We start from the raw sequence: 15,130 nt of genomic DNA, 5'->3' as shown, positions 1-15,130 counted from the left end.
TTGCGCCCTGGAAGATAGTGGCAACTGTTGCCCTCAGAGAAGAGGCAGAAGGTGATAACCGATTTTTTAGGCAAATATATGTTTTTCATGCCCTCCACGTTTCAAGCGAGTTCATTTTTGTTCACTTTCATTAATTCGAACTGGCGGTCCCGTGGAATTTGAATTAACGAGCTTTTACTGGTTTATTTTTACACAGCGACAATGGAAAAACGAATAAATCACAAATATTTGATAGTATTTACTCGTGTACAGTCGAACCCGGATATATTGAACTCGAAGGGGATCGCGAAAAAGTTTGATATATCGATAATTCGATATACAGAAATTGGCTTGTGACGGCACTTACGATGCGAAAAAAAAAACGATACCGTATTTGCCGCGTGATCAACCCACTCGCATAATGAACCCACTCTCCACTTTTGCACCCGAGAATTTGAAAAAAAAAAAAAAAAAAAAAAAATGCGTTAAGGCCAGCTTGCTCACATGCAAGCGATTGAGCGCTCTCGACGAGCAGCAGCGACAGAGCGAAAAATTTCCAACTTGTTGGAACTGTGTCCCGCTGGCCGCTTGAGCCACCGCGGCAGCTCAAAACAAGGTTTCTGTATCACTGCGGCAGAAAATCGCGAGCGTTTTCGCTTGCATGTCGATGGCGCGCGTCACTCCGTTTGGGTCGTCGCATCCACAGCTCATTTCTTGGCAGCGTGCCAAGATGTTGCGCAGCGATAACGTCAGGGCTCGTTTATCTTTTTATAGCTCCTCCCGTGGCGGGGAGCGAACTTGGCAGAGTGCCCGTGATGGCTTGATTGCACTAGCCTGGTTCGATTTATCACGCCGCGCTTGGGGCGGGCGTCATGATCGCAGCAGCTGGCGGCGTGCTTCCGTTGATTCATACATGCAAAGATAAACGGCTCCCGCCAAAAAAAAAAAATCCCTGCCGCTCCTTAACGTCTGCAGCCGCCATATCTTATGCTACGTCGCACGTACAGCACAGCGATAAGAAAGAATGACTCTCAAAAAAAAAAAAAAAAAAGAAAAAAAAAAAAACAGACAGAGCTGCCGCTTCTTAACGTCCGCAGGCGCCATAGCCACGTCAGCCGCCGCGCGCAGAGGGTTCGCAATACACGCTAGAGAAAGCGTCCCACGTCTGTCTGAAAAAGGGCTGAGCTGGCTAGGCGCATGCGTAGCGCGTGCTGAAGGAGAAAGCTCGGCAAAAGAATGGGCACACCCACACACATGGCTTGCAAACGTCATGTGCTGGCGCGCGGGAAACGATAACTGCAGATGCGCGCGCCTTTGGGGAATGGGCGCGGTGCTGTCCAGAACTATCCCCTCTCATTCCTTCCGCGTGTGGCTTGAAAATGTCACGCGGCAAACGGCCACGGGTGATGCGATCGTCTTTGGGGAAGGCACACTTTACAGTGCGTGGTGCGGAGTTCGATATATCGAACGACCGGCGAAATTGAGTTCGATATATGACGCGGCTTTCCTATACTTTTACATGGGATTTTCAAGGGGATATTCCGTGAGTTCGATATAACGAAAATTCTATATATCCGGGTTCGATATAACCGGGTTCGACTGTATAACCCACACCTGCATGTAATCTGCACCCCCTAATTTTGTATTCCGCGAAAAATAAAAAGATTCGCGTATAACTTGCACGGTACTCTGAAAAAAAGCACAAACTGTGATTATTTTCTTTTCAGAACATTTATTCAAATGACCGCCACATCACTGGTTGTCCGCTTCTGAATAGTCGCCGCTCTCACTGCTACCATCCGAGGCTTCATAGCCACTCAAAGACGTAGTCATCCTCGGAACCATCTAAGCTGTTAGTACAGTCGAACCCAGATATATCAAACCTGGATAATACCTCTGTCACACGGACACGGCTGAACTCCTTTCAACTCCCTTCAACCAAGGTAGCCATTACCTCGAGGGAGATACGTGCCGTGTCACACGGCAGTCCATTATGGAAGGAAGTTAAATGGAGTTTTGAAGCAAAGGAGATCGACGATCTCCATTGATGGGCGAAGGGAGTACTCTCGTTTCCAATGTGCTTTGCTTCCGAGTCATTAAATAACATATTTCTTCAATAATGTAATTTTTACTCCTAAATATATTAGTTTTTATTGCATAAAATTGTATTCTAACTCGGTTAGTTGCGTTTAATTGTCGCGACTGCACCACGTATTGCACAACGACGCGCATGGTGTCCAGCAGAGCGGAAAAAATGGCTATGTTTAGAGCATGGTCGTTGTTTTCAGCAAATGTGTGTTCTTTTATATTGATATGACTAAAGCTAATTGCATTTTGCGAGGAAAATAGTAGTATAAAAAATATTTCAGTTTGTTTTGGACATTATTTTTTATATCTTTGTGCAAAATAAACAGCGCCTAATGGCCCCCTGTTGGCTGCTCTGAGAAGCTCGTTGCAAGCCGTGTGACACGGGGACAACTCCTTTAAGGCGAAACTCCCTGCGACTCCCTTGCGCTCCTTTAGACCAAGGAAGTTCAAGGTAGTTCCGAGTCGGCCGTGTGACAGGGATATAATTCCAATTTTGGTTATATCGAACTCACGGAATATCCTCTTGAAAATCCCATGTAAAAGTATAGGAAAGCTGCATCGTATATCAAACTCAATTTCATTGGTTGTTCGATATATCGAACTCCCCACCCCGCATTGGACAGTGCAGTATTGCCCTTGGCGTTTGCCGCGTGACGTTTTCAAGCCACGCGCGGAAGGAATGAGAGGGAACAGTTCGGCGACGGCTGGTTTAGGGAAGCAGCGCTTCCTTTCCCCAGAGGCGCGCACATCTGCGGTGATCGTTTGCCGCACGGCAGCACATGACGTTTGCAAGCCATGTGCATAAAGGAACGAGAGGAAATCAATGCAGCCGAGGTGTTCGGAAGGGGAAAAACGCGATAAAGCAAAGAGTAAGAGTGTGCCCATTCTTCTGCCGAGCTTTATTTTCCCCCTTCCTCTCTCTCTCTCCCGGTCTTCGTTCACAGCAGCACGCACTACGCATGCGCGGACAAGCCAGTTCGGCCCGTGGCAGACACTTCTCGAGTGTGTACTCTCGGGGGCAAAAGGAGGAGTGGGTTCATTATGCGAGTGGGTTGATTACGCGACAAATACAGTATCATTTTTCACGATCACAAGTGCCGTCTCAAGCCGATTTCTGTATATCGAGTTCGATATATCCGGTTTCGACTGTAATGGCACATTTTTTGAAGCCTTGATGCACCAAGTCTGCAGTATCACTTTCCACGCGTCCATATCAGGCTTTAGCATGCATCCCGTCGATGTGGGGGCGTAAAGATTATCGGCTGACTCGCACTCATGGTGCCAAAGCAAAGCAGGCTAACATTGCAAACTGGGTTGACTGGGTGTTGAAACAGCACCTGACAAAAGCCCTAACAAATGCTGGCTAAAATAAGCATGATGAATGACATGGAGAAGAAACAGACTATGCTATGCTTGTTGGCTCCTTACCGGCTTGACAAGCGTCGATGACGATGATGATGGCGAACTCGCGCATTTTTGTGTAGCCACCACGGAAAAATAAATCGCAGATAACCTGCACCTCCACTTTTAAAACAAATTTTTCAAATTTGGTGCGGGTTATACGAGAGTAAATACGGTATATCATTATATCTGGTATTCTTATAAGTTGACTGCACTGTAATACGAGGCACAAATCTGACATGATAAAATCGGGAAAAAAAGCCACATATTATACTCAGCTGTTATGGTATTCCAAATTTAAAATATATTCACAAACCTCAAATACAAATGAAATCAGTTATTTCACAGCAACTTGAAGTGTCCCTTTACCTGGCAGTTCCCCAATAAAGGTGGCTGGCTGCATGGCGCCCCTTCCAACTCGGTTTCCAGGCTGTCCGCAACACAACTGGCCTTGCCAGCCACCACCTCCTGGCTGGAAGAGGCGACATCAGCACTTGTGGTGGGGGATGCCGCTTCCAATTCCACTGCAGGAACACTGTCCTCCTGCACCAACAAGAGGACGGCTTCAGTATGGTGTGTGGTGAAACAGCCTCACCGTAGCTGAGCCCGTGTTTCTAGAGATATTTAAGAACCAAAGCCGTACTGGCTATCAGCATATCAAAATCTAGTGCATCATCCTATTTAGTGGCTTTGCACATTTGCAAATATAGCATTGGAATAAAATCGCCCTAGAACAAAACATCAGTAGGGCTTGTGCAGTTTTGTATTGTGTTCGGTCTAATGGCCCTTCAGTGACTATGGAATGCTTAAAATGAGGTAAATCAAATCTGGCGAGAGGTATAGGTACTCCCTCACAAGTGAATTTATCGGAATAATTTTTCAGCTAGCTTCCTAACACTGGAGATATCAACGATTAAAAATGCTGCTCCTCCTTTCAACACAACACTTCGAGACACCAGAAAAAAAAACAAAGAAAACAGTTCGGCAACTCCATCCTACCCATGAAACGTCATTGGGTGATGCTCGGTTCGCAGACTTTTGGTTGTCGCGCTCGTCTTCCCGAGTGTCGCCCACATACTCATTGGTCTCTGCCTTTCCCTTCCCATCTGCGCTTGCACAGCTTTCAATCTTGTCTCTTGCCTTGCTTGACCGTCACTTCTGCAGTTTCTTGACTTCTCGGAATTGTGTGCAACAGCAGCCCGAACGACCCGGGTCGCTTGCAAGTGCATGCCTGCAGGTGGGCAGGCTGTTGCCCACACCAGCAGCCACCGCGGTGGAGCACTTCCCTTCGTATCCCTGTCCCATTGAATGCCAATTGGTGTGCACTCCTGCCGAGTACGACCTTCTACAAGACCCTTTTCTTCTTTCACACTGCTAGTCAGTCACCACCATGTCTGCAGCTTTGGAGCAATCTTCTGCGGTTTGACTAACTGCGGCCGGTCTCCTCGCAACGGCTCTGCATGGATGCTGGCAGACAAGCGCACGAGTTGCACACGTGCAAGCATGTTGCAGTCGTTTTTAGCCAGGAGCGCTTTCATGATGGTCGGTGAGAGGCGTCTCTTGTGGTGCATAACGAATGGAATGTACATGTATCATTGGCAAGAACACGGACTGATGATCACTACATATCGGATTACAGGTGAGCACGAATTATTCGTAAATGAATCTTAAGAATTAAAATGAAAAAAGGGTAGTGTAGTGTTTTTTTAAGTCCTTTGGCACATCGATTAGGAAGTGCCAATGCATAACGTGCATGCGCGTTCTAAGTCATGTGTACCCATCGTCCGAGCCAGAATCGATGGCACAAAACATATCAGCAAAGCAGCTCGGCACATGCAGATCAGCAGCGCAGGTTGTCGCCGATTTCCGCAGCTACATGCAAGAATCGCGCACAGGAGCAGGCGAGTAGCTACCCTAGAGAGACAGCGAAACGGCAGATTCCAAAATGCCATTCGCTGTGGCTTAGATGCAAAACAAACAAGATCTACCGCCGACCAGGGAGCAGCGCATGGCCGGAGTGCCATAGGCCGCAGCGCTCGCGGACGGCATCTCTGCGAAAACCTGACGGCATCCGGTGCTGCACTTGAGGGGGGGACACTGGTCTTAAAACTATTTTCCTTATTTACCAATCAAAATTGACGCAACTTGGTGTGCTTGTGCAGTTTTTTGTGCAGATTTCAAAACTACAATTATTTCTTTCGTGATCCAATTATTTCATGAGATAATTACACCATTAGTGTAATTCTTACAAGAACAATTACAAAATGATCACTGGAAAAAAACTTCAGATGAACGCATTGCTGGACACCAGAAAGAATGAGGAACACAATGTCACGAGCAGTTTTCTGATTGAGCAATTATTTCTTGTTTTATTGCATAACAAAGTTCAAAGGTCAAAATATATAGCACTATAATGGTCACAAAAAAAAAAAAAGTCATTTTAAAAATTTTGAACAAGAAATTACAAAATCTACTTGCAACATTGTGTGCTCCACATATTTGGCTTCATGCTGAAAAAGAAATTATTATTCTATCTGCAATAGGTGCCGAGATATTATGGCCGCAAAAGTGCAAGCGGTCGATAATGCATGCTTTGAGAAAAGAGCAAAAAAGAAACGGGATTTTTAACGAAAATTCACTGGTGCAATGCACACATTTACAGTTTAAATGGCTAGAAACCTCCAGGAATGTAGTCTCCTTGCGTTCCAACGTCCAAGTGTCGCCTCTTTCATTTTGATTTGCAGTTGAAGCACATTCAGTTGTCACTTTTTCGACTGCGTGAGTCACATGCAAGCAGCGAATGCCTTTTTTTTTTTTATGTACGTCGTTTTGCCACGTCCTCGCATCAAGACCGCGGTGAGGAATGTTTTTTTGCGGAAAAAAAATGCAATTTGGAGTTGTTTGCTGCTTCCCAGTGCTCTGCATTGCACGGGAAGCAAGTGCATTCACTAAGGACTATGAAAGAGGTCCGATCGGCGCAAACGTGTGGCGAGCTCTATGAAGACGACGCGTCCTGCAGTTTACGCACAGGAGAATAAGTTTGACGACGATTTCTTATCCACGTTCACTTTTTTAAATGCCAATATCGCCGCCGTATGTTTTACACTTCGCCAATCTCAGCAAACTGTTTAGATCTGACGATCGTGAACTCTGCCTTGCCAAGCGGACTGCCCACCGCGCTGCCGTCATCGTCACGAAAACAATTCGTCTACCACTTCGTTGCTGGAGTTGGCGCGAGTTCAAGCTTTTTGTTTTGAGCTTATCTTTCTGCTCATTTGCGGCCTGCGATATGCAAAGCATGTGCACTAAGTGGGAGTAAACTCGTTAAAATAATTTGAACTTTCAAAAACAAAAAATCTGCTTCCAACATTTCACACCGCATACATTCAACTTCCCCATTGCAAAAAAAAAAAAAAAAAAAAAAAGAAAAAAAAAAAAAAAAAAGAAAATTCAGCTCTATGTGCATTGGGTGCCTAGTATTGAGGCTGCAAAACTGCAAGAAATCGTGACGCACAGCATAAAATGTCTGAGGTAGTTCAACATAAGCCTCACAATTTCATAATCACGCGGAAAGTGGGCAGTAATACCGGTATACTGCTTGTGATGTCAAAAACTCAGTGTTGCCCGCAGAAATACTTGCAACTTAAGCCATGAAAACGGCATATTTTAAAGCCGGCTTGCGTGTGAACGGATTATCGTACGGCGCCCAAGTTTTGTAGAATGCGTCAGGATGGAGAGGAGAACGTATGTTAAAATTTTTACTAGAACATTCGAATGTCAAAAAACCTTCGGAGTTGCCCTTTAAGCCTCAGTTGTTTGGTGTCGAAGCCCCGACGGACGGCGTTTTGAAATCAGCCATTTTGCTGCCTCTCTAGCATAGCTGCTCGCGTGCTCATGTGCATGATTTCTGCGTCAGCAGCTGAAATCGGTGACAACCTGCGCTGCGGAACTGCACGTGCCAAGCTGCTTTGCTGATGCTTTGTGCCGCCGATTCTGGCTCGTACGATACGTACATGAGATAAAACACACGTGCACGTACCACATTAACGATGTGCGAAAGAAATAAAAAAAAAGAGATAAAACTCTACACTTTCCTTTTTGTTAATCTCAAGTCTTAAGATTCGTGTTCACCTGTAATCCGATATCCAAACTTTGCAGCGATCATCAGTCCGCGCTCTCGCCGATGATACATGTATACATTCCATACGATCTATGCGCCAGAAGAGATGCCTCTCGCCGACAATTATGGAAGTGCTCCTGGTTAAAAACGATGACAAGTTTGCAAGCATGCAATTCGCCCACTCGTCTGCCAGCATTCATGCAAAGTCCATGCTATCGCGTCAACTCCGTGAGGGGACCAACCGCCGTTGGTCAAACCGCAGAAGACGGTACCAAAGCTATTGACACCGGAGACTGAGCCCGGCAGTGCGAGAAGAAAGGGGTCTTGTAGAAAGCCGTACTTGGTAGAAGTGGATGCTAATTTGCGCAGAATGGGACAGGGATATGAAAACGTGCTCCTTCGCGGCGGCCGCCGGTGTGTGTGGGCAGCAGCCTGCCCAGCTGCATGCACGCGCTCGTGAATGACCCACGTCGTTCAGGCTGCTGTCGCTTACTATTCCGAGAGGTCAAGAAGCTGAAGAAACCGGCGGCTGAGAAAGGCACAGGAAGATGTTGAAAGCTATGCAAACGCAGACGGGGAGGCAAAGGCAGAGAGTGATGAATGCGAGGGCAACGCTCGGGAAAACAGGCTCGACAACCGGAAGTCTGCGAAGGGAGTGTAACCCAATCGCGTTTCATGGGTGGGACGGAGTTCCCGAGCTGTTTCCTTTTTTTTTTTTTTTCTGGTGTCTAGGAGCTGAAGAGGAAGAGGAGGAACGCCATTTTTAATCGCCGATATTTTCTGGGCTAATGAAGCTTGCTGAAAAAGCCTTGCGATGTATTGATTTGTGAAGAAGTACCTACCGTATTTACTCGCATAATGCTTGCACTCGTGCAGTGCTCGCACCCCCAACATTAAGCGTCCTCGCATAATCATCACACCACTAATATTACCACCGCGAGAGTCGTCTGCTAGTAGCAACAGCGCCATCTTTGGAGCGATACTAAACCTAGCTGGCATCGTTGTGTGCACGCGCTACCAGGCGGCGATAGCGTGCTCAGGTATATTATCATCATCAGTTATGCTCGTCTTTTTTTTTTTTTTTTTTACCTCCATGATGCTCATAATCGCCATTTTGCGAGGTGTCTCCGCCTCTCGTCATATTGTTCTTTCATTCCGTTCGTGTTACTTGCTTTGTTCCACCGTCTATCGTGCTCCTGGTGCCGCATCGCGGTGGGGCAGTACGCAAGTTATACAGCTGCTTTTAAGCTGGAAGCTTTCGAGTACGGGCTACAGCATAGCAACAGCGCTGCCAGCAGGCACTTCAGTATCGAGTTCTGCGTAGTGCGCTACAGGAGACAGCGATTGCAGTGTCGATATGGACACGGATCATGTCTCTGATCAAGAGAACTGTACTGTCTGCTGTGAGCATTATAGTAAAACCTCGTTACAAGAGACACTCAAGGAAACCCAAAATGGTGTCTCTTGTAACCAAAAATTTCTATCAGCTCGTATGTGTGGAAGTTTAGATTCCCTTATCTAAATTCTCTTCCATATCAGTGTCTTGTTTTGTTGCAGTATGTCATGAACCATGAAGGAGTGCCTCCTTTTGACTGGGAAGCCAAATGTCCTTATTGTTTCAGGCGCTGTCAGCACATTCCTGTGTGACAAACAACAGGGACATTTTGACCTCTCAGTAAAGAGGAGGCACTCCTTTTTGGTTCCTGACATACAGTCGAACCCGGATATATCGAACTCGAAGGGGATCGCGAAATAGTTCGATATATCGATAATTCGATATACAGAAATTGACTTGTGTCGGCACTTACGATGCGAAAAAACGATACCGCATTTGTCGCGTAATCAACCCACTCGAATAATATACCCACCCTCCACTTTTGCACCCGAGAACTAAAAAAAAAAAAGAAAAGCGTTAAGGCCGGCTCGCTCACATGCGAGCGATTGAGCGATCTCAGCGACGATGCGGCAGCGATAGAGCGAACATTTTAAGACTTGGAACTGCGTCCCTCTCGCCGCTCGAGCCACCGCGGCAGCTCAAAACAAGGTTTCTGTGTCGCCATGGAAAAAATCAGAAATCGCGAGCGTTTTCACTTGCATGTCGATGGCGCGCGTCACTCCGTTTCAGTCCTCTCATCCACAGCTCATTTCTTGGCAGTGTGCCAAGATGCTGCGCAGCGATAACGTCAGGGCGCGTTTATCTTTTGATAGCTCCTGTGGTGACGGGGAGCGAACTTGGCAGAGTGCCCGTGATGGCTTGATTGCACAAGCCTCGTTCGATTTATCACGCCGCGCTTGGGGCGGGCGTCATGATCGCAGCAGCTGACCGTGTGCTTTCGTTGATTCATACATGCAAGGATAAACAACCCCCGCAAAAAAAAAGAAAAAAAAAAGAAGAGCTCTGCCGTTTCTTAACGTTCGCAGCCGCCATATCTTATGTTACGCCGCGCGTACAGCCCACCGATAAAAATGAATGACTCTCGCAAAAAAAAAAAAATAAGAGAGAGAGAGACACGCTAAAGCATCCGACGTCTGTCTGAAAACGGGCTGAGCTGGCTTGGCGCATGCGTAGCGTGTGCTGAAGGAAAGAGATAGCTCGGCAAAAGAATGGGCACACCCACGCACATGGCTTGCAAACGCCATGTGCTGGCGGGCGGGAAACGATAACTGCAGATGAACGTGCCTTTGGGGAATGGGCGCGGTGCTGTCCAGAACTATCCCCTCTCATTCCTTCCGCGCGTGGCTTGAAAACGTCGCGCGGCAAACGGCCAAGGGTAATGCGATCGTCTTTGGGGAAGGCCCACTTTCCAGTGCATGGTGCGGAGTTCGATATATACGACCGGTGAAATTGAGTTCGATATATGACGCGGCTTTCCTATACTTTTACATGGGATTTTCAAGGGGATATTCCGAGAGTTCTATACAACCAAAATTCGATATATCGGGGTTCGATATAACCGGGTTCGACTGTATTGCAACAAAACAAGACACTGATATGCAACAGAATTTAATTAAGGGAATATAAACTGCCGCACATAAGAGTTGGTACGAGTCAGCTGTGTTGCATGAATGTACCTGGGTTAGTTGTGTCTCTTATAAATAGTGAAGATATTATTCTAGGGACCTACAAAAATTGTCCTTAGTAACAGAGTGTCTCTTGTAACCATGTCTCTTGTATGCAATGTTGTTGACATGGCAAACATAGGAAAGCCAACCAAACTATTTTCAAGTGTCTCTTATAATCGAGTGTCTCTTGTAACCATGCGGGGAGTAATGATGAGGCTGCGTGCGGTAAATAAAATGCTTTAGCAATTTGTACTTTTGGCGACCCTGTACTTTTAAAACAAGGGCAAGTTCTGCTTGAAAGTAATGTTTTGGTTATATTTACAATAGCTGACCTAAGAATCCCGATTCGCACCAATTTAAATTTGCTTTCAGCGCTCCAAAACATTTGCTCAAAATTTTCCCCGCATAATTAATGCACCCCCCAACTTAACATCAATTCTCTGCAAAAAAAAGTGCGAGCATTATGCGAGTAAATACGGCATCTCTTGACCGATTTGATTTACCTCATTTTACGCATTTCATAGTCCCTTTAAATCAGAACGAAAAACTAGGCAAGGGTGGCATTTTGATCAAATTTGGAACAGAATAAAAAATATTTTTTTTTTCTAAGAGCAGCTTTCCCCTTTTCCGTTGGTGCTCCCCCAACCAGTCACTGATACATCGCCCCGTTTGACCGATGTACACTTTTCCGCATGAAAGTGTATACCACCCCTGGAGCGCACTGCAGAAAGGATGTTGTGTGATTTTTACCCCACCCGTTTCATCTTGTATTGCCTCCGGACATACGAGGGCACAGCTTTGAAAGCTTCACCGGAGCTGAAAAAACTGGCAGCACCCCATACCTGTTCGCAACCTTCTTCATGTAGTGCGACACTATGTAGTAGGTAGGGGGCAACTTCAGGTGGCCGGTTTCAGTCCCTCTCTTTCTTCTTAGGGTTTACTAAGCATGCCTTCACTTTTGTCAGTCTAGCTTCTGCAACAAAAGTCAAGACCGACAAGAGGTAGCCCGCAGACAAACTTCTCGCCAATTGGTTCTCGAAGTCAGTCTACATTTTATGGACGCAGAAGTTCTTAAGCACCAAATCTAGATGAATCCAATGTGTCTGGATTCGGCACTTGAGAAATCATGCGAAAGGTTGCGAAGAGGTATAGGGTGCAGTTTGTTTTTTCAGTTCCGGTGAAGCTTTCAAAGCCATGCCCTCGTATTTCCGGAGGTGAGACAAGAAGAAGCGAGTTCATTGCGCAGTGCACTTCAGGGGTGGTACACGGGCTGCTACTTTCATGTGGTGGAAAAGTGTAAATCGGTTAAGCGGGCCGATGTATGAACGACCGGTTGGGGGAGCCCCAAAGAAATTTAAAGAAAAAAGAAAATGTGCACTTGGTTAAGCACTGCCAGTAATGCCCGACATGTTCGCCACATTTTGAGTGTTAGAATTCTAGGCAGGAGCAAGAATTAAACGGCACGTGAACTCCTGGAGGCCTTCCATATAAGGAAAAGAGCAGATTGCTCTATTAGTGATGATTAAATTTTTATGTGCACTTTGAAGTTCAACCTTTTTGCAGCAATAGTAAGATGTTTTCTAGTTTTACTCTGGCACGTGGTTGTTGTGCGTTCTTTATTCTCTCTGGAGTTCACAAACACGTGAGCCTTTTAATACCGGAAATTTTTCACAATAAACCAGTTGTGAGTGCGGCATTCGTCTGTGTTATTGCGTGTTCCTTCTCTTTGTGTTTGTGCTTCTTACGCTGCCAGTGTGAATCAAGAATACTCTGAGTAAAAGCCCCAATTTTCGGCCTTTCAGAGGCTGTTGCAGTGAGCAAAATTAATCTGAGAAATAGGCCTCTCCAGTTGTGCAAATTACTGGTTTCAAAGGTAAACGTGGCACTAACACTGGTTTATTTATTTATTTATTCCTCAAAGGTTTCTGATGAGACATTACATGAGGGAGTGGGCGTTACAGGGCATATAAGTATAAGTATAAGTAAGTGCTGCCAGAGGGGCCCACCTGGAGCGGGGAGCAGTGCAGGGACGCGTGCTGCTCCAGGGCACGGCGCAGTGTGGCCACTCGTGGAGGCCGGATGGGCAGCTGAAGTGCCTGTGCGGCCGTCAGTGAAGCTAGGTCCCCAATTGTGGTAATGCCTTGCAGGCGCAGCTTCCGGCCCAGACTGCGGCACCTGCACAGCAAAGAACAGATACGAGAACACAGTAACCATTGTCAGCTCACATGGGTGGAAGCAGGCTTGTGTATTTTGAAGCTGCTCAGGAGTAACAAAGCCAGTTTGGAACAACTTTGGAGCAATAAAACGAGCTCTCCAGCACTCACTGTTTTGGGACGTGTCTCCAGTGTCAAACGCTTTTAATAATTGCAATTTCCTCTTCCAGACATGCAAGAATATCAAATTTCATTCTTTTTTATTCAATGTTCAATGCTTTGCTGATTGTGCACACATCTATGACAAGACGAATAGCCAAAACATGTACAGATGCCTAAATAACACAACGAACCTTAGCAAGAATTTGGAACAAATTAGCAGCAAATGGAATGCTTGCTTCTACACTTCATAACTGAACATCAAGACTTGCAAAAGCTTTTGACTATTTTTACTAGACAGATTCAAGCATGAAGGCTACCACTTTCATCAATGAGCAGCCCATTTCTGCTCTCTATTTTGTGCACATCCTTTCTGATCCTATGCTTGTGTTGATAAATATCTGGGCACCAATCAATAGCGCATTCAGGAAGCACTGATGGCACTGAAGAATAACCTTTTCCCCCTTCTTGCACTTTACTTCACAGCCTTCTGCCAGTCTCCTTATGAGTGATGCGGTGCTGCCTTAATTTCAGCACACTGGTGATAGGTCCTGTATGGTTTTCCAATACTCTTGAAAACATTTTTTGTGATTAGCACCTTCATGCGCCAACCCCATAACGCTTCAAGTATGCATTTGTCTGAAGTAGGCTTGACAAACGGGTTATTAACAAAGACATTCGAAGGTAAAGTACATGGTTATTTTAACAGCAGAACCATTACCACGTGTGGGCCGCCCAGACCAGCCATCGCCGAACTGTTCCTTCTCATTCCTTCCGCGCATGGCTTGAAAACGTCACGCGGCAAACGGCCAAGGGTGATGCGATAGTCTTTGGGGAAGGCACACTTTCCAGTGCGTGGTGCGGAGTTCGATATATTGAACGACCGGTAAAATTAAGTTCGATATATGACGCGGCTTTCCTATACTTTTACATGGGATTTTCAAGGGGATATTCCATGAGTTCGATATAACCAAAATTCGATATATCCGGGTTCGATATAACCGGGTTCGACTATCATATGGGTCACATTGGTCCAGGCCTGGCGAATTGGCAGAATGTGCTGGCATTGTGAAATTCATTGTGGAAGTTTCTGGATAGGTATCACATCCTTTCCTTTTCTTTTTTTTTTTCCTTCCTACCCTTTTCCCAATTTTCCTTGTTTTCTAAGTTCCACAGTAAGAGATGCTAGGACGGGTGGCGTTGGATGCGAAGGATGTAAGCCTTCCAGAGCTACCATATAATGTAGTGCAATTAATACTTTCGTTATCTTTCTTCGCTAGCATTATATGTGGACGAAAACTTTATTCCCCCTTTTCACTATCTTGAAATTACACCTCGCATTATATGCGGGGTTTTACAGTAATAAGATGCAATAAGCAGCTTACTTTAAAACTGGCTCTCATGATTCTCATTGCTTGTTGGGAAGGCATGGAAATCAACAGCTGGTGCCATCTGTCAGGCACTCACCAAAGGGAACTCGTGACGAGGGGTAATATGGCTTCTACGGCCTCCTTGCTTCCTTGGAGTGCAGCCCAGAGCGGCTGCTGGCTGTCCACCAGCTCCTCTTCCTCCAGCAGGCTCGCCTCCTGAGGGTAAAAGACGCAACTGAACCCGCTCTGCTGCTGCACTCATGAGAGGATGTTCTGATGCATGTTCCCAGGCGTTGCGTCATTTTTAAAATAAATCTGTTTTCGTGTGTGGCCACCATCGCTATTCATACAGACATTTTTTTCTCGGCCAACTGAAATGAACGGCAAACTTTTACATGTTCATAAGAAGCCCTGATTTCCAAAACTGCGCATTTTTATTTCAAAAGCAGCATTTCACACGATAAATCAGAGAACCAGGAGATATGTGTGAAACCATGATCTTTGACCTTCTCCAGAGAGGAAAAAAAAAGCAATCTGTTGGCGCAGATCCGAACCTTTCTTGCGAGAAGACAGCATGGAACAACATAGCTATTGCTGCTGCCAGCCACCCCACATGTTTAACTGCCACTCTCTTGCACTGTGCATTGCACGTTGTCTTCAACTTCTATAAGTGCACAATGGATCCAAACACACCAATTTCGCATCGTCCTCTTAACGTGCATTAAGCAGTCGCAAAATTTTATAATGTGCTACCGCTAGGCTCCCCAGTCACCAATTTCACCCACCTCTGCTGAAGC

General features: G+C 45.9%; 1 protein-coding gene across 4 annotated transcripts in view; it reads right to left on the bottom strand.

The window, feature by feature from the left end:
- LOC146201211 (telomere-associated protein RIF1-like) overlaps window positions 1–15,130 on the bottom strand; it is a 310,221-nt gene that overhangs the window by 38,008 nt on the left and 257,083 nt on the right. For all 4 annotated transcript variants that reach the window (XM_084595678.1, XM_084595679.1, XM_084595681.1 and 1 more), the window contains 3 exons: window positions 14,431–14,549; window positions 12,658–12,826; window positions 3,838–4,011 (listed from right to left, as the gene is read on the bottom strand). In XM_084595678.1, the coding sequence (XP_084451804.1) occupies window positions 3,838–4,011; window positions 12,658–12,826; window positions 14,431–14,549 (462 nt within the window). The remainder of the gene's footprint in view (window positions 1–3,837; window positions 4,012–12,657; window positions 12,827–14,430; window positions 14,550–15,130) is intronic.

Source organism: Amblyomma maculatum, chromosome 2 (assembly GCF_055883805.1).
Source record: "Amblyomma maculatum isolate TAMU_Amacu chromosome 2, ASM5588380v1, whole genome shotgun sequence".
In the NCBI taxonomy this organism is placed as follows: Eukaryota; Metazoa; Arthropoda; class Arachnida; order Ixodida; family Ixodidae; genus Amblyomma; species Amblyomma maculatum.
The sequence above is the reverse complement of the archived record's forward strand: the minus strand, read 5'-3'. Positions and strand labels throughout refer to the sequence as shown.